Source organism: Myxine glutinosa, chromosome 7, assembly GCF_964187855.1.
Source record: "Myxine glutinosa chromosome 7, kmMyxGlut1.1, whole genome shotgun sequence".
NCBI classification, from domain to species: domain Eukaryota; kingdom Metazoa; phylum Chordata; class Myxini; order Myxiniformes; family Myxinidae; genus Myxine; species Myxine glutinosa.
In genome coordinates, this window is record NC_136267.1 from 6,650,549 (window position 1) to 6,669,375 (window position 18,827).

Consider the following 18,827-nt stretch of genomic DNA (forward strand, 5'->3'; position numbering starts at 1 on the left):
GGTAACCACACCTAAGTGTCACATATAATGGTAAAAGATATCCCTTGTGAAACGGCCCGGGATAGGCCTGGAGAAAGGGAGGGTGCTGTGTTGCGGTTTTTAGAACCTTCATTTTGTAAAATAATACGCCTTGTAAATAATTCCCTGTAAATATCCCCATCTTCCAAAGGTCAAAGGTCGCACCCTAGTTAGTCCATATTGCAACATGTAGGACACCATAGGAACCCTTCAGTTATTTCATTAGTATGTGTTTTAGTCAAGGCTCTGTTTCCAATAGTTTGACTCTGCGTTGCATTAATCAAATAACCTAGGCCCCTTGTTCAATCCTGTTCATTTTGCGGCTTGCCTCCCTCCAAATTGTGTTCCCTTGCTTGCCAGCAGCGTTCGCTGCCTGGCTCAAACGCCATTAACCATGCGGTCAGAGTGGAGAAAAAGGGGGAGGAGTTATCGGAGCGAGGCGTAGCCCGGTTAAGGGCGGGTTCGGTGAGCCCTCGCGACCAATCAGGGCCGAGGCGAGCTTACCGGTGGGTGTGTCCTAAAAGTGCGCGGCTTGATACGCGAGCGCGTGATATAAGCGCTCGCGTGGGTCTACTTACAGAGAGAGTGAGGGAGCCGGTCTGCAGACAAGAAGTTGAGTGAGAGCCGGTCTGCAGACACGAAGTTGAGTAAGAGAGTCGGTCCGCTCGCGCCGACAATACCGCGACAATACCAACCACGCTGCCCGCCGGGTTTCGCCACGATTAACCCCCCCTTGGTAAGGGGAGCGCCGACCCCCGGATCCACAACAATATATATAATATATATTGTATATATATATATATTGTTACAGATCTGGGACGACGGCTCTCCCGTTAGCAAGGGGGGTTAACCCCATGTCCGTTATACTGGCCGTCGCCGATCCTGGGGGTCTGTGACGTCACTGGTGGTCAGCCACGACCAGGGTAATCGGGCCAGAGACCCAAAAAAAAGACCCCCCGAATACCTGCTTACCGTGACTTCCCAACCAGCGAGGAGACAGCCCCGCCCGAGTCGCGACGGTAATGGACACGCCGAGCGAAGCGAGTCACGACCCAGGCCGTTAACAATTACTAACCCGATTATAGCGGTTTTAATCGTGCCACGTAGACCAATGGAAATAAAAGACTAAAGCAACTGGAGGAAGACGAAACCAAAGCTTGGAGAAAGAGCACACATTTATTATAACAAACACCAGAGGAAAAGAAAGATCAAGGCTGTACAAAGGTAGGAGGATGTAAAAAGAACACAGGGCAGCCTTATCTATACAGTCTTACTTATACCCAGGACAGAACAAAGACAGACTCACACGGGGATGATGACATGAATGGCAGGAGAAGGTCCGTTCAGCTGGCAAAGGCGGCCGGTTCGGCTCGTTCAGCCGTCGAGGTTCCGTTCCGACCTCGTGTCGTGGTTTAAAGCGAACACGACAACCGCTGGAACCAACGTGGTTGCGTCGACGCCACGACCCTCTCGCTCTCTCAGTAATGATGGGATTTCCTCTCAGGCAAGGCACGATCTCTCGCGTCAGGCAACCCTCTTGTGCTGTGCACTCATCACCTCTGCTGGTCTCAAGCCTTCTCTCTTCCCATCTCCTCATGCGCGAACCTCGAACGCATATATGAAGCAGGGTCGTGACACGCCCTCGGCCGTTTGGGTCCCGCCCACATGCTCTGTTTGTTGCCTTATTTGGTAACGGAGCTGAACAGCTCCGCCCTTGTGGCGAGCCATGGCCACGCCTCTTCTCGGCAACCCCGCCTTCTTGTCCAATGCAGAGCACCAAGGCCAGTGAGAGGGCGCACACCCCACGCCTGTTGAGCTGTTTGCAGAGAGATAGGGAGTTTGCTGGGGTATGGCGTTATTGAAGGGGAGCTAACCTTATTTGGTAATGCAACGTGGTGTCAATCTAGTGGATACAGAGCCTTAATTAAACATAGAATAGGAAATAATTAGCAAGATGATTCTAAGATTGGCTGTGTGTTGCGATGGCCTAGGGTGCGATATTTAATAATTAATAAAAGGGGATAATATTACAAAGGGGGATATTTACAAGTGAAGGGGGGGGGGGGGGTGTTCCCAAATCGGTAACAATATATATATATCTGTGCAGTGTCTGTCCTGTGTTGTGTTGTGTTGTCTTGTCACTGAACTGCTCCTTCAAACGTTTGTGAAAGCTTACCAAACTTCTGGTATGCACATATCTCTCCCGTGTGTATGTCCTAAGGGTATTTTTTTTTTCAACTTCAATTGTTTATAAAATGTAATATCACGTATATTACAAATATATTTGTGCAAAATAATTGTTTGAATTATGATTGGTGTAAAGTAAACCATGACAAAACAGCAACTTGGGTACAGTCATTTTATTTATCTGTATATCTACAGACCTGGGCAGTGTCTGTGTTGTCACTGAACTACTCCCTCAAACTTTTGTTTCCGTGGTTGTGAAGTGTTTTAACAATGTGGTGGTGGTTTTGAATCATGAGGTGGTGAGGTGTTTTTAAATCATGTGGTGGTGAGGTGTTTTGAATTACGTGGTGGTGAGGTGTTTTGAATTACTTGGTGGTGAGGTGTTTTTAATTATGTGGTGGTGAGGTGTTTGAATTAGTTGGTGGTGAGGTGTTTTAAATTATGTGGTGGTGAAGTGTTTTGAATTAAGTGGTGGTGAGGTGTTTTGAATTTTGTGGTGGTGAGGTGTTTTGAATTTTGTGGTGGTGAGGTGTTTTGAATTTTGAGGTGGTGAGGTGTTTTTAAATCACGTGGTGGTGAGGTATTTAGAATTACGTGGTGGTGATATATAAAAAAAAATAACCACCTTTAGAGGCCATTTTTCCCCGCAAAGCGGGGGTTGGCCTTTTTCGGGAACCGTGGTTGTTGTTGTTTTTTGGTCCCCTTTTTGAAGCAATGTTTTACGGCCGGATGCCCTTCCTGATGCCAACCCTTTTTGCCGCCTTTAACGACAAACTTGGTCGTTATGGTGAGGTGAGGTGTTTGGTGAGGTGTTTTAAATTACTTGGTGGTGAGGTGTTTTTAATTATGTGGTGGTGAGGTGTTTTGAATTAGTTGGTGAGGTGTTTTAAATTATGTGGTGGTGAAGTGGTTTGAATTAAGTGGTAGTGAGGTGTTTTTAATTTTGTGGTGGTGAGGTGTTTTGAATTTTGTGGTGGTGAGATGTTTTGAATTACATGGTGGTGAGCTGTTTTGAATTACGTGGTGGTGAAGTGTTTTAAATTAGGTGGGGTTGAGGTGCTTGAAATTACGTGGGGGTGAGGTGCTTTAAATTATGTGGTTGTGAGGCGTTTTGAATTACATGGTGGTGAGGTGTTAAATTAGGTGGGGGTGAGGTGTTTTAAATTACGAGGGGGTGGGGTAGGTGTTTTAAATTACGTGGGGGTGATGTGTTTTAAATTACTTGGTGGTGAGGTGTTTTAAATTCGGTGGGGGTGAGGTGTTTTAAATTATGAGAGGTTGAGGTGTTTTAAATTGGGTGGTGTGTTTTAAATTAGGTGGGGGTGAGGTGTTTTATATTATGTGGTGGTGAGGTGTTTTAAATTAGGTGGGGGGTGAGGTGTTTTAAATTATGTGGTGGTGAGGTGTTTTAAATTATGTGGTGGTGAGGTGTAATCGTCCCAAACTTCCAGTCTGCACCTACCCCTCCCCTATGTTTGTGCTGAGGGATTCTTTTTTGAATTGTTTTTTTTTCAACCTAAATCTTCAACTTAAATTGCTTCCAAAAATGTAATATCACAAACACGACAAATAAATTTGTGCAAAATAATTGTTTGTATTATGATTGGTGTTAATCATGACAACACAGCAACTCAGGTACAGTCATTATCCTCAGCTAAAATAAGCCCGTTCCTCTAACGACGCCAAGCTAGTATATATATATATTGTTGTGGATATGAGGATTGTGTTTTTTTTATTGTGTTGTATTGTATAGTAAATTGTTGTAAATATCACCCTCTGTAAAATGTAATAATTCCTTGTAAATACCTCCGTAGTGTGAAGGTCAAAGGGCGTCTCGGTAGTTATTCCATAAACACCACACGCAGGACACGATAAAACCCTTGTTCAGTAGCTTATATCTTATTATGTGTCTTAGGGTAAGGCTGTGTCTCCCATTAATTTAAATACTCCATTGCACCAAGTGAAATAAGAGTAGATCCCCTTTAATTTCATTTCAATGGCCAACTGCATTTTGGGCGGTTTTCTTCAACCACCATTGGCCACGAGGCAGGGTTGGGGAAGAAAGGCGGGTCCCCACCTCGTCAGAGAGAGGAGGAGTGGCCCGGCCCCGAACAACCAACCAAGCACGAGGGGTTTGGTTTGAGAGGGCAGAGGAAGAGCGATCGGGGAGGTTCGCAAAGGTTCAAGGGTGGGGCTATATATAACCCATGAGAGACGCCCCCAAGACATGAGTCCAAGAGATGCGCTTTTACTGAGACAAGGAGATGAGTCTGAAAAGAGAGGTCCATGACAAGAGCTGAGTTGGTCGTCAGGGGTGGTCAGTGGTTGCGTTGAGTGGTTGCGTTGGAGAAAGAGTGGTTGGACAAAAGAAAGAGAGAGGAGAGAACCCGTCACGCCAGACCCCCCACCAGCGCGTCGGCTCCGACCGTGATCCGACCCGTGACCCGACCCGTGATCCGACCCGTGATCCGACCCGTGATCCGACCCATGATCCCGCGCACACGACAGGATCGGTGGCATCAGCGGCCGTCGAGGTCCAGCCCGACGTCCCGTGCGGGATCAAGCTCCAGCCAGCTCCGTGCCGTCCTCCCCCTCCAGTCACACACCTCCTTCCAGCCAATCCACTCTGCAATTCCCCGTGTGAGTCGTCTTTGTTTGTTCTGTCCTGGGTAGGTAATTAAGCTTGTATAAGGAATTCACTGTGTCACCTGCGTCTCATGTCCCTGTACATAATCGTGACTGCTCTTTTTGCTTATGTGTGTAAATAGTAATAAATCCCATTACTCTTCTGTACGTCTTCTTCCTCTTTGCATTCGGTCGCTTTAGAGTTTTCCCACATTGAGTAGTTGTGGCGCGATATGGCCAACGTTTGGGTAAATCGGGTGAATCGGGGAAGAACTGTTCGGCCGCGGTTATACCTCCGCTCGGTAAAAATAACATCCTAATCCGCAGACCGTAACAATATATATATATATATATATATATATATATATATATATATATATATATATACATACACATATACACACATTGTATAGTGTATACTGTGTATTCCATTACCTTTGCTTTTATCAGCTCCATTCCTTATATATGGAAGCAGAAGATGCAGAGGATCCATTTTTTGCACCTTTTATGTGATGTTGGCTGATTTCCAAGCAGATAGAAAATGACCTGTGGTAATGGCAGGGCTAAAAGGGCAGAGCGAGGAAGTGCAAGAGCAGCAGAGTAGGTTTATAGGACACGTGAGCTGATGCCGTCCTCCAGGGTTGTCAGAAACTGATTCACCTTCTCAGGTGCAAAAGTCAGAATGCAGGAGCAGTTGGTTGCGACTGCGTAGAGTGGGTACCGAGAGCGAGGGGTTGGTGACACAAGACTTTGAAGCAAACACAGAATTGAGGCATTCGGCCTTTTCACGAGCGGAATCAGCTGTGGTGCCGTTTGAGGTGAGGGAAGGAATGGAAGGGGAGCTTACTCCAGAGACAGACTTGACATGGTGCCACCAGGTTTTAGAGGAGGGAGACAAGTTTGAAAAATAATTCTTGAGATTGGACAGAAGTTGTTTTGTGGCTCTCCTGAGAGTAGACACACACTTGTTGTGAAATTTGTTGAACTAGCAACGGTACCCGCCCTACGTGCGGGGCTTCAATTGGGAGGCCCAAATGAAAAGGCTAAATATCAGAAATTGAAGGCTTTTTTTTAATTTTAAACGATTCATATAAACATCCGTTAAATCTCGTTCGGTGCGGCACCCGGGAAAATAATGTCATGCGGGAGCAAGTATCAGCAGGATGTGGGAGTGTGGGAGTCCACGTTTCTGATCCTACTTCATGCCGAAGTAGCCCACCACTTCTCCAAGCATTCCGCTCTTCAGATCCGCCATGAGAGATTTAAGCTTGATACTGAAGACGCATGCAGTTAGTACTCCCGATGTCGTATGTACTCCCGATACGTGTTTCCTTCATTTAAAAAACTACAAAATCAACAGTTAAAAGGATTTTGAGCCGATAGCTGTTACGGCCTTGGCAAGATCGATGGAGACAGCGATCTGTTAGCGTATTCACCGCCCAAATAGCTATGTGGAATTCTCTCATGTAGAGATTAAATGTCGTTTGAACTTTGGCCGAGGTCATTATTTACTTTTAATGATGTTTATATACGAATTATGTTTATATTGGTTTTGGGTTGTCCTTTCCGCATATCTCGTGGGATTGTAAGTTGGAGAGACGGCCGTGATGGCGGGGAGGGGGTTGGAATTCCCTCAAGCAGGGATTCAACCCGTGTCCTTATAAAAGGTCTTTGTCCGAGGTCACCGAGTTCGATCGGTGCAGCCATGCTGCAATCGGTGCAGCCGTTAGTGCGGCACCCGGGAAAACAACATCGTCACAATGAACGTTATGCGAACGCGAATGTTATGCGGGAGTCCAAACCTGAGAATGCTGGAGACCAAAGCTGAAATTGGGAAAACTAAATAGCCCATTTTACTCCTGGAGATCCCAGGATTACCCACCCAAAATATCGTTGCGATCGGTTCAGCAGTTTTTACGGTACCTTCGAACGGACAGACAGACAGACGGACGGACGGACGTATTTTTGGTGAATTATAGTAAGATGAAGAAATAAATTGGTACACTTGATTGATACAGATGTAAACTAAAGGTGTCCCAGGCACACAATCACATTCACACACAACGGGGGAGAAATCAGGCAAAGTCTTGCATTCGGGGTGAGCAGCACAGAAGAGATCCAGGGACGGACAGGTAATTAAAACTGGAAGCTCCAACTCCACTCATTAGTCTGATTGCACTCAACGCTCTCACTCTGTTGTCGTACATGGTCTTTATATTCCCTGTCCCATGATCACGCCATGCTCTCGATCATCCTTCACTCATGGCCTGGCATCGACCAATGAGGTGGCACGTAACCCGGCCAGCTTAACTACAGGAGACAAAGCCAGCTTAAAGAGAGGGAAGGGTGGTGCAAGCCAGATGAGAGGATCCCAGTCGGTTTGGCAACAGGAGGACCCCGGTTGGTTTGTCGACGGAAGGACCCAGTCGGTTTGGCGACAGCAGGACCAGGTCAGTTTGGCAACAGGAGGACCCGGTCGGTTTGTCGACAGGAGGACCCCGGTCGGTTTGTCAACAGGAGGACCCGGTCGGTTTGTCAACAGGAGGACCCCGGTCGGTTTGTCGACGGGAGGTCCCGGTCAGTTTGGCAACAGGAGGACCCGGTGGGTTTGGCAACAGGAGGACCCGGTCGGTTTGTCGACAGGAAGACCCCGGTCGGTTTGTCGACAGGAGGACCCCGGTCGGTTTGGCAACAGGAGGACCCCGGTCGGTTTGTCGACAGGAGGACCCCGGTCGGTTTGTCGACAGGAGGACCCCGGTCGGTTTGTCGACAGGAGGACCCCGGTCGGTTTGTCGACAGGAGGACCCCGGTCGGTTTGTCGACAGGAGGACCCCGGTCGGTTTGTCGACAGGAGGATCCCGGTCGGTTTGTCGATGGGAGGACATGGCTAGTTTACCGAGGGTGGAGGAGCAGCCAGTTTACTGAGGGGGGAGGGTTGGCATGGATCATTCGATGATATGGCAAGGTGAGGTGGGGTTAGTGACTGGAGCATTTTGATGAATGTGAAGCACGGCTTGTTTTGTGAATTTGTAGAGGCATGGCTAGTTTACTGAGAGGTTGGGGGAGCACAGTTCGTTTAACGAGTGTGGGTGGGGTGAGGTACGGCAACTTTAGTGAAGTTCAGAAGGCATGACCATCGACCAGTGAAGCGAGAGATCTGGGGAAGCAAATCTTGTGCACTTGGGGTTGATGGTCGTGCTCCCCCTCCTCCTTCCCCCAACACCTTCCCCTCACACCTCCATGAGGATTTTGTGTTCAGTACACCAGTAGCAGTGCTCTGTACTAAAGGTAACATGACTTGTTATTGAAATGTTGGATTACTTTATTTGCCATAAGCATAGATTTCCTGTGTGTGTTTGTGATTTTTAAATAGCTGCACAAGTTGAGGATCATTTGATCACACACACGTTTAACACTCATCGAAGTTGCTTTAACTTTTGTTTTCTTTCTATTTCATCAGCTGCTGAGCCGTGGCCTGAGAATGCCTCCTTGTACCAGCTCCCAACAGGTGAGCAGTTGTGTCATTATCACTGAAATCAGTTACTTTTTAAAACAACTCTGATATTTTTTTCTCTCTTTGTAGATTGCACCATGAAATTCCTTTTGATCTTGTTATATAATGTTTGCTCATTCACTCGTTTTTTTGTTTTGTTTGTTTGTTTTTACCAACCACACAATCCCATTCACGTTGTGTGTTTAGACATCGCAGTGGCCACTTCTGTGCTTTTATTTTTTCATCTTTGACCTCGACTGACACCAATGCTTCCTTTTCAGTTGGAAAAATAATTTCATTTGCGCGTCCTTCACAAACAAGCTTTTACTATCACTTTGCATTTATTACGATAAGTTTAGAGTTAATAACGTGGGCCTGCATGCTTGCCTTCACGGTAGATCTGTGAAAGTGTATGTGAAGTGCAATTCCCAGCTGCTGCCCTGTCTCTCCCGCAAAGGCTGCTTGGTTTGAGCGGCCAGAGTGTTTTATTAAAATCTTGTCACTTACGCTTAGTGAGGGAAACAGGCCTTGTCAGTGCCTGGTGCTGCTTATAAGTGTAATAAAGCAGGAACTGACATGTGATGCTTTGCTCAATATTTCACTGACACGCACATAATCCACCTGTCCGAAACCTTTAAAATGGGCCAATGATAGGCTTTGTGCTATTTTACTTTTGATGATATTTGTTTCCACTTTTTGATCTTTATTCATGCACCCTGTGCATGCGTGCACTCAGTAAATGCACTTTTCACATGTTGCTTCATAGTTCACTCTTTAAGCAATCACTGAGGGGTTATCTACATATTTGTATGTGAGGGGTGAGGGGATGGTTTTGGCAAATTTATAGTAGACATGATTCAAGAAGGTCGGAAGAAGATCTGAGTAAAATTAAAAAGTTGGACATACAGCATGCACCAACTTTTAACCACTCATCCCAACTCTTCTTCCTCATACATCGTAATTTCAATTGTCACCATGCAACTTGGCTGGGTATGGCACCTCAGCAAAGGACTTCTGTGACTTCTGTGACTGTGACTGACAACCAGCCGTGGCACCTCAGCAAAAGTCTTCTGTGACTCGATGGGCCTGACTCATTCTGTGAACTTTCCCACCCAGATTTCTCCCAATGGCAAAGATTGAACTTACAAACTTGTCTTCCTCATCTAAAACCTAGTGACACCTGTTAAGTCTGTCTGTGGCGTATTCTTGCTCCCTCGCCATCCCTCCTCTCTCTTCAAATGGCACCACTGCTGACTCCGCTCGTGAGAACTGAAAGCCTCAATTCTGTGTTTGCTTCCAAGTCTTGTCACCAAACCCTCGCTCTTGGTACCCAATCCAGGCAGTCGCAACCAACTCCTCCTGGAATCTGACTTTTGCACCTGAGAAGGTGAATCAGTTTCTGACAACCCTGGACTCTGACTCTGCAACTGCACTGGACGGCATCAGCTCACGTGTCCGACAAACATACTCTGCTGCTCTTTCATATCTATCTTCTCTCTAACCTTTTCACTCTATCATTTGCCCGAGATCATGTTCCATCTGCTTGAACATCAGCCAACATCACCACCTTGCATGAGAAGGTGCAAAAACTGATCCCCTTAACTACAGACCTGTCAGCTTACTTCCAATCATTAGCAAGGTCATGGAATTCATCATCGCTTCTGATGTTAAATCCTTCCTATTCAATGGCTTGAATCTCGGATCGCCAATTTGGATTCAGACCAGGCCACTCCTCCTTGTACATGCTGCTTATACTCTCCCAACAATGGATGGAGCCCCTCAATGTCAGTCATGAGATCAGGACCAGCTCTCTGGACATATGTCATGCCTTCAACACGGTCTAGCATCCCGCCTTGCTCTCCAAACTTTCAGCCTATGGCATCCAAGGTCAACTCCACACATGGCTCACTGACTTCCTCTACTCTTGTAGCCAGTGTGGGTCTCAACGGAATCCTTTCATTTCCTCTCCCTGTCAGGGCTGTCGTGCCCCAAGGTGGTGTACTTGGCCTCAGTCCTATTCCTGATCTTCATCAATGATCACTCTGACTCTCAGGAAAAACTCCTTTATCAATTTTCTGATGACTCCACCCTCTGCTGTGACATCCGTCATCCTTCAGACAGACAGGCTTCAGCCTCTTCCCTCTCTTCAGACATTGGGAAAAAAAAATCACAATCTGGTCAAACACTTGGGACATGTCTTTCAATCATGATACATCTCGCACTCTCACTATCTCTCACCAAAAGGACCATATGGCAACCCCCCCCCCCCCCATCTACCTTGTTAAAGGAAAACCTAAACGCTCACCCCACCTTTACGCTAACCTATCCCTTGATACCCTACAAAATAGATATGATGTAAATGATACCTTTTATCGTTCCTTGATACCTTTTTCCGATTTGTGATTTATAAACTGGGTAATTTTGCATTAAAAGTTAAAATCTTCTTCCTCATGATTAGCCGTGACGTCCACACCATGAAGTCAAGCATCACTTTCGCATTGTTTTCGGGTTACGTTGCAGTACGATTTAGCTCAAACGGTGAATAACTTTATCGAATTTCTACAAATATGCCAGGTAGATGCATCCTTGGTGGTTGTAGTAAAACAAACAAAGAGGGTTTCATGCTACACCAATGGCCAAAAGATCCGAGGGATGGCAAAAATTGGACGAGGTTTGTCCAAAATATCCAAGTGTGGATCTGGCCTACAAGATGTTCGGTTTTGTGTTCGGAACATTTTACAGAGAACTGTTATGAAACACAGAGATGGCAAGATCTTGTGGTTATCCACCCCCACGATTAAGCAGAAGAAACAACTGTTGCTCGAAACTGCAACACCATCTCTGCTGAGCTACCAGCATATGGACACGGGTGATTAAGAGTGGTGAATCGAACACTTGTGATGGCCTGCCGGCGACAGATCTCACCTCGCTAGATGTGCTGGCTAACATCACCGCCACCTTGCTGTATGCATCTGAAGAGCTCATAACCCCTACCTAACAATAGCCACGACCATCCCCCACCCTCCCCTCCACCATCCTCCACAATTCCCCACCAACCATCACCCCCACAATACCCACGAGCATCCTTCCCCGCCCCCTCTCCACCATCCTCCACAATCCCCCACCAACCATCACCCCCACAATACCCACGAGCATCCTTCCCCGCCCCCTCTCCACCATCCTCCACAATCCCCCACCAACCATCACCCCCACAATACCCACGACCATCTCCCCCCTCCCTTCCACCATCCCGCACAATCCCCCACGATCCCCCACCAACCATCACCCCCTACAATACCGACGAGCATACCCCCCCTCCCCCCTCCCCACCAATCCCCCTTCCACATCCCCCCCCCCTCCGCATGCTGTCCATGCCATATTGTTTCTGGAGTTAAATACAACTGATTTTATAACTAGCGGTAATACAAAATCCCTGATAAATCATCATTTTATATGTTTCCATCATCAGCACCGAGTGCTGTTCTCATTTTCTATGATTTACAGATATACATACATACATACATACATACATACCTACATACATACATACATACATACATGGAATTGCATTATTCAATATAGTAGGATAGGATTGTTCCTTTGATGAATTGTTCCCTAAAATGTTTCATTATCTTTTTCAAGATCAAATTCTGCTGTCAGATGCTGCTTCCTGCTTGGCTGTCCAGGTATGACATAGTTATATATATATATATATATATATATATATATATATATATATATATATATATATATATATATATATATATATATATTTTTTTTTTTTTTACGTTGATGTAAGGTTCATGAAAAGGTGCAACATAAATCACATGAATGACGAGGATACACGATAAACTCACCATAACCGTATAAAAGTGATCGATAATACCATCTAGGATTTGTTCTTCGATGTTCTGCTGTTGTAAGTCCGAGGTTCACCTGTGCCTCAGGATTGTATCGGATCACAGTTTGGAAATCCACCGGTGATGAAGAGGTGATTTGTGTAATTTGTAACTCCCCATATATCCGAAGAATGTTCTTACCTGTGCATATGGCCTTTTAAACTGGAACACTGATCCGATCTTTGTGACTGGCTTCATCTCCGGGCTTTTTTGCATTGCATGGTGATGATGCTGCTCCAGAATGTTTTCTTTACATTCTGCTCACGTGTGCACGAGATGACATATTCGTCAAAACGGCATACATGCTGTGCTCATTAAAGCATGGCATCGTCATCTGATGCCTTTCTTGTTCACTCGCGCGAGCTTCATCACAAATTAGATCGAAATGGGGGAGACGGTTCTTTATTTCATTTATTTGATTTTGACTATGTAATATAGAATACTTTGAAGCAATGGTCTTTATCAGGAAATCAACATTGCACTATTGTTTAGCATTCTACCAGACATTCCACCATATTTGGAGTAAAAGGAAAATGGGAATGGGCCTTAGATTTGGTTTTGGGAGTGACTCAGTATTTCCACCAACATGACAGATGCCGTGCGAATCGGTGGAGCCATGGTGAAAGGCAAATTAAACAGAGTATTGGCAGACAGAAATACGGAAGGATTATTTGTGTATATACGGTAAAGGCTCGTGTAACAGAACAAATGGAACAGCAGAGAGAGAGGCAGAGAGAGGCAGAGAGAGGCAGAGAGAGGCAGAGAGAGGCAGAGAGAGGCAGAGAGAGGCAGAGAGAGAGACACAGAGACACAGAGCGAGAGAGACAGAGAGACAGAGACAGAGCGAGAGAGACACAGTGAGAGAGACAGAGTGAGAGACACAGAGCGAGAGAGACAGAGCGAGAGCGACAGAGACAGAGCGGGAGAGACAGAGCGGGAGAGACAGAGCGGGAGAGACAGAGCGGGAGAGACAGAGCGGGAGAGACAGAGCGGGAGAGACAGAGCGGGAGAGACAGAGCGGGAGAGACAGAGCGGGAGAGACAGAGCGGGAGAGACAGAGCGGGAGAGACAGAGCGGGAGAGACAGAGCGGGAGAGACAGAGCGGGAGAGACAGAGCGGGAGAGACAGAGCGGGAGAGACAGAGCGGGAGAGACAGAGCGGGAGAGACAGAGCGGGAGAGACAGAGCGGGAGAGACAGAGCGGGAGAGACAGAGCGGGAGAGACAGAGCGGGAGAGACAGAGCGATAGAGACAGAGCGATAGAGACAGAGCGATAGAGACAGAGCGATAGAGACAGAGCGATAGAGACAGAGCGATAGAGACAGAGCGATAGAGACAGAGCGATAGAGACAGAGCGATAGAGACAGAGCGATAGAGACAGAGCGATAGAGACAGAGCGATAGAGACAGAGCGATAGAGACAGAGCGATAGAGACAGAGCGAGAGCGATAGAGACAGAGCGAGAGAGACAGAGACAGAGCGAGAGAGACAGAGCGAGAGAGACAGAGACAGAGCGAGAGAGACAGAGCGAGAGAGACAGAGCGAGAGAGACAGAGCGAGAGAGACAGAGCGAGAGAGACAGAGCGAGAGAGACAGAGCGAGAGAGACAGAGCGAGAGAGACAGAGCGAGAGAGACAGAGCGAAAGAGACACAGCGAGAGAGAAAGAAACAGAGACACAGCGACACAGCGCGAGAGAGACACAGCGCGAGAGAGACACAGCGCACGAGAGAGAGACAGAAAGAAACAGAGACACAGCGACACAGCGCAAGAGAGACAGAGACACAGAGGTGGGTAGAGTGGGAAAGGGATACGAACAGCAGAATTGAAAGAAAAAATATAGGGAGACTTAAACAATGAGGGGCAAGAAAGGATGCATGGGGTGGACAACATTGATACAGAAGGAAACTCTCAGGAAGGGACGAGAACGACCGCACTGTGGTCACAACCTGTGACTAAATCCGGTAACAGGCTGATTGGGAAATGAGCATTTAAAGAACCCTTTAAAGATGAACAGCATGACTGGGAAATGCATATTTAATGCGCTATTTAAAAATTAACTGAACACCTTTTGTCCATGTCACCCACCCCACGGTTGTATCAGAAAGAGCTTATTCATCTTGCAGTCACAGATTTTAACCCCAAGATGGGGACATTCACAAATTCCATAACGCTATTTTTTTAGGGAGGTGCGTGCTGACAGCCTTGATAAAACCTTACTAATAATCATTATTTGAAATTGATTACATTATTCAGGGTCCCCCATCATTAACAAGCATTCTGAGTATTGCACTGCAATACATGTCCCCTACCGGCAGTCTGTCGTCCGGAAAACTGGTGGGGAAATTACCAAGGGTTATTTACCCACAGGATCTGAATCGTTCCCAATCGCTCACCTGTGATTGGGCTCAGGATGGGCTCACCTGTGATTCGCACTCGGGACTTCGATTTATACACCTGGCTGACAGGTCAGCAGAAGCACGACAAAATAAGTTGTTGATAAAGAACCTTTCGGGTCGCTAAATATCAGTAATTTATTATATTTTCCGGTTCACGATCAATGACCGATGTGTATATATATATATTGCTCGGCTTGGCTCCGCCCCTCCCGAAAACGCGTGCTGTCGCGCTCTTGACGTTCACAGACGAGGCTGAGGGCGCGCGGTGCGGCTTGAGGAGAACTCTAAAATAAACAAGAGATGTCCATTTTTAAAATATTTTCATTTAATTAACGATATCTGCCAAACCAGTTGCCCTATCGGAAATTCCAAAAGGACATTTTAGTAGACTGACATGCTGAACAGATCTGTGAAGTTTCCCCTTGATTGGATCAAAAATGACGGAGGAGCTCAGTTTTAAACGTTCATGCTTAAAAACGTCATAACTCTGAAACCATGTGATGCATGACGTCATGCTCGCTGACTTTTTTGTTCGTCATGGGTATGCGATTCTGCCTGCAAAGTTTGGCCTCGATCTGTTCAGCCGTTGCAGAGAGAAAGGGGTTTTCGTGTTTTCACAAAAAACAATATGGCGGCCGAACCACGTGACCTGTGACGTCATAATTACCATTAAAATATTCTACAGACCGAGTCCCCCCTACGGTGAAAATTTGATCTCAATCGGTCCAATTATTGCAGAGAAAATCTTTTTTAAAGGAAATTAAAACTTAAAATGGCACTGAGTTAAGGATCATCAGAATTATCAGAATTCCCAAAGTTCAAAGTGCCATAACTTTGTCAAAAATGATCGAAACGTCGTGAAGTTCGAACTCGATCTGTAACTTATCATGAGGAAACCATGTGCCAAGTTTGAAATCATTAGCATTAAGAGTTTAGAAAAGAAAGTCCGGAAAACTGTTCTTTGCGTGACGGACTGACTCACGGACTGACGGACTGACGGACGGACGGACGGACGGACTGACTGAAGGACTGACGGCGTGCAAACCTATAGTCCCCTCTGGTGTACACCGGTAGGGGACTAATAAAACTCCAACCAAGCAAAGCCAATGGAAATCCAACACACCAACCCCAGGCAGTGTATAATCAGCAGAGGCCTACATGCCTGATGTCTTCGGCTCACCAAAAAATCAAGGACAAAGCACAGTAAGAGCGGAGGATGCAAGACCAGAAAGGAGGCAGTAGAAGACAGCGAGACCACCGACCTGTCTGCGATGGGAAATTTCTAGTCCTATCGACTCTTCTTCATTGCGGGAAGTTTCAATGATTTTAAAGTCCTTGGTTTCCATGGTGTTAAGCTGAACAAGGTGTGAGGCAAAGGCACCAGCCCAAAGGAGAGATGAATCCCATGAATGTATCATTGCAGCTTTCCCTTCTTCTATTAACGAGTGCCATTTTTTAACTTGCCATAACTCTGTCAGTTTATGTCATAAAATAATAGTTGTGGTTTCAAATGTTAGGTATATGGACACCGTTTATTGTAGCGTATGATGTGGATGAATAAGGTCTCACATCTGCACTTCAAACAAAAGTAGATGTAGAAATTTGATAATTTGTGTGACGTACCGGATATGTACGTGGGGTGCGGGCATATGTCGTCCAATAACTCACATTAAATATTTCTCTAACGTGATAATATTAATTTCAGAAGAACCAGCACAAGCTAAGCTTTCATTTGGTACCACATTTGTATGTATTACTGCTATGATGACCACACAAATTACCAAAGTATGAAACATGGAAATTGAGGTGAAGTGAATCGACCACCGTCAAATTTTGAGGGTTCCTCTAAATATTGATCCAAAATGACAAGTTCGTACCAACTTATGCAGTGTTAAAATTGGATTTCATGTTCAGGATACTCTAGAGTCTAGAACATCAAAATAATATAGTGTCAGAGGTTTGTGCGGGGAGGAGGGGGAGGGGAGGGGGAGTACACCATAGGCCTCTTGACCTACAAAGCCCTCCATAACCTGGCCCCATCCTACCTGGCTGACCTCCTCTCCAGACACACTCCCACCCGCAACCTCCGCTCTGCTGGTACCAACCTCCTGACCCCCCCCCCCCCCCATCCGGACTAAATTCAGATCCTGGGGGGACAGGGCCTTCTCCATCGCTGCTCCCACCCTCTGGAACTCACTACCTCACACCATCAGAGACTCCTCCTCACTCACCACATTCAAAACATCACTCAAGACCCACCTGTTCAGCACTGCATTCAACATTCAACCCACAGCATTTAACCCCTGACTATCTCTTCTCCTTCTCCCTCCTTTTGCTTTAAATATTTCCCTATTGATTCTTGTCTTTTTGCAATTGTTGTTTTCATGTTTTGTTATGCATTATGTTTTGCACTCTGTCAAAGCGCCTTTGGGCTTCATGAAAAGCGCTATACAAAATAAATGAATTATTATTATTACACCAACAGCTACAGTAGCCCATGGCCTAAAGAGATATTCCAAGTGTTTGACCATCTTGTGATTTTATAAATCAAGGTCTGAAGAGAGACTTCCTGCCTGAAAGGTGAGGGATGTCATGGCAGATTGTGGAGTCATCATCAAATCGAAAAAGTTGATTTTCCAGAGATGCCACAGAGATTCATTTATTGAGATGAAGAATATGACTGGGCCTAGAATATTGCTTGGTATACTCCAGCCTTAACTGGAAGGGGAGATAAAAGGATTCTGTTGAGAGGCACACCTTAGCTACAAGAGTAGAGGCAGTCAGGAAGCCATTTGTGGAGTTGGCCTTAAATGCCATAGGTAGAGAGTTTGGAGAGCAAGGTGGGTTGTCAGACTTTATCAAAAGCACGAGCTATGTCCAGAGAGATGGCCCTGATCTCATGTCTGACATTGAAGCCCTCCATCCATTGTTGTGTGAGTAGAAGCAACATGTCCAAGGTGGAGTGTCCTGGTCTGAATCTGAAATGGTGATCTGAGATGATGTTGTTGGAGAAAAGGAAAGATTTCATATCAACTGGAATGATGGATTCCATGACCTTGTGGATCATTGGTGAACTGATATGCCTGTCGTAAAGAGAATCTGGTTTTGCATCTTGTTTATGTAATGCTGTGATGTTGACTGATTTCCATGCAAGTGGAAGATTACCTCAGACAAACCACAGGGTGAAAGTGGCAAAGAGAGGAAGTGCAAGAGTAGCAGAGCAGGTTTTCAGGACGCCCACATGATGCCATCCATTCCAGTAGTTCAGTCAGAGTTGAGGGCTGAAAGTTCTCCAAACTCTCAGGTGCAAAATACACAGAGTCCAGCAGCAGTTGGTTATAGCAGGGTAGAGTGGGTACAGAGATGACACAAGATTTGGAAGAAAACGCAGAATTGAGACATTCGGCCTTCTCGCAAGCAGAGTTGGCTGTGGTGCCATTTGAAGAGAGGTAGGGATGGAAAGGGAGTATTCTTCAGGTACAGAACAAGGCACCACCAGGTTTTAGAGGGAAACAAGTTGGAAAGTTCATTCTTGAGGTTGGACAGATGTTGTTTTCTGGCTCTCCTGAGAGGGGACATGCACTTGGTACAGGTTATGTGGAATGCACTGAGATTGCCTTCGGTGGAATTAGCCTTCCACGAAGAGGATGGAAGTTGTTTCAGAGCAACTGTTGCACCACAGGATACAGGGTGGGAAGATGGGTAGGATAACCACCTTTAGAGGCCATTTTTCCCCGCAAAGCGGGGGTTGGCCTTTTTCGGGAACCGTGGTTGTTGTTGTTTTTCGGTCTCCTTTTTGAAGCAATGTTTTACAGCCGGATGCCCTTCCTGACGCCAACCCTTTTTGCCGCCTTTAACGACAAACAGGGAATTACCAGTGAACTGGTACTCAATTAGCCGACCTCGGAAGGATGACAGGCTGAGTCAACCCCCCTGGCGTTAATTCAGCGATCGACCGGGATTTGAACCCAGGATCCTAGGATCCTAAGCCGGCACCCTAGCCGCTAGCCCAACACCAGGCTTCCTGAAGCTTCCTTCAGGACATCCTGAAGATCGATGTCCTGAAGCTATATCTGCATCTGATTTAATCTCCCAATTATATATCTATAATCTATATATATATATTATTCCAAATTTCAGCTAGTTTCAATGTGTATATCCTTTGAGATATGTGCCCCAACACAAGATGGGTAGGATAATTGAAGAAAAA

The 18,827-nt window shown here is 46.1% G+C and overlaps 1 protein-coding gene across 1 annotated transcript in view; it reads left to right on the forward strand.

The window, feature by feature from the left end:
* Window positions 1-18,827, forward strand: part of MTX2 (metaxin 2) — a 66,322-nt gene that overhangs the window by 11,884 nt on the left and 35,611 nt on the right. Inside the window, exons 2-3 of the mRNA XM_078781266.1 lie at window positions 8,291-8,338; window positions 11,966-12,009. Coding sequence (XP_078637392.1) covers window positions 8,291-8,338; window positions 11,966-12,009 — 92 coding nt within the window. The remainder of the gene's footprint in view (window positions 1-8,290; window positions 8,339-11,965; window positions 12,010-18,827) is intronic.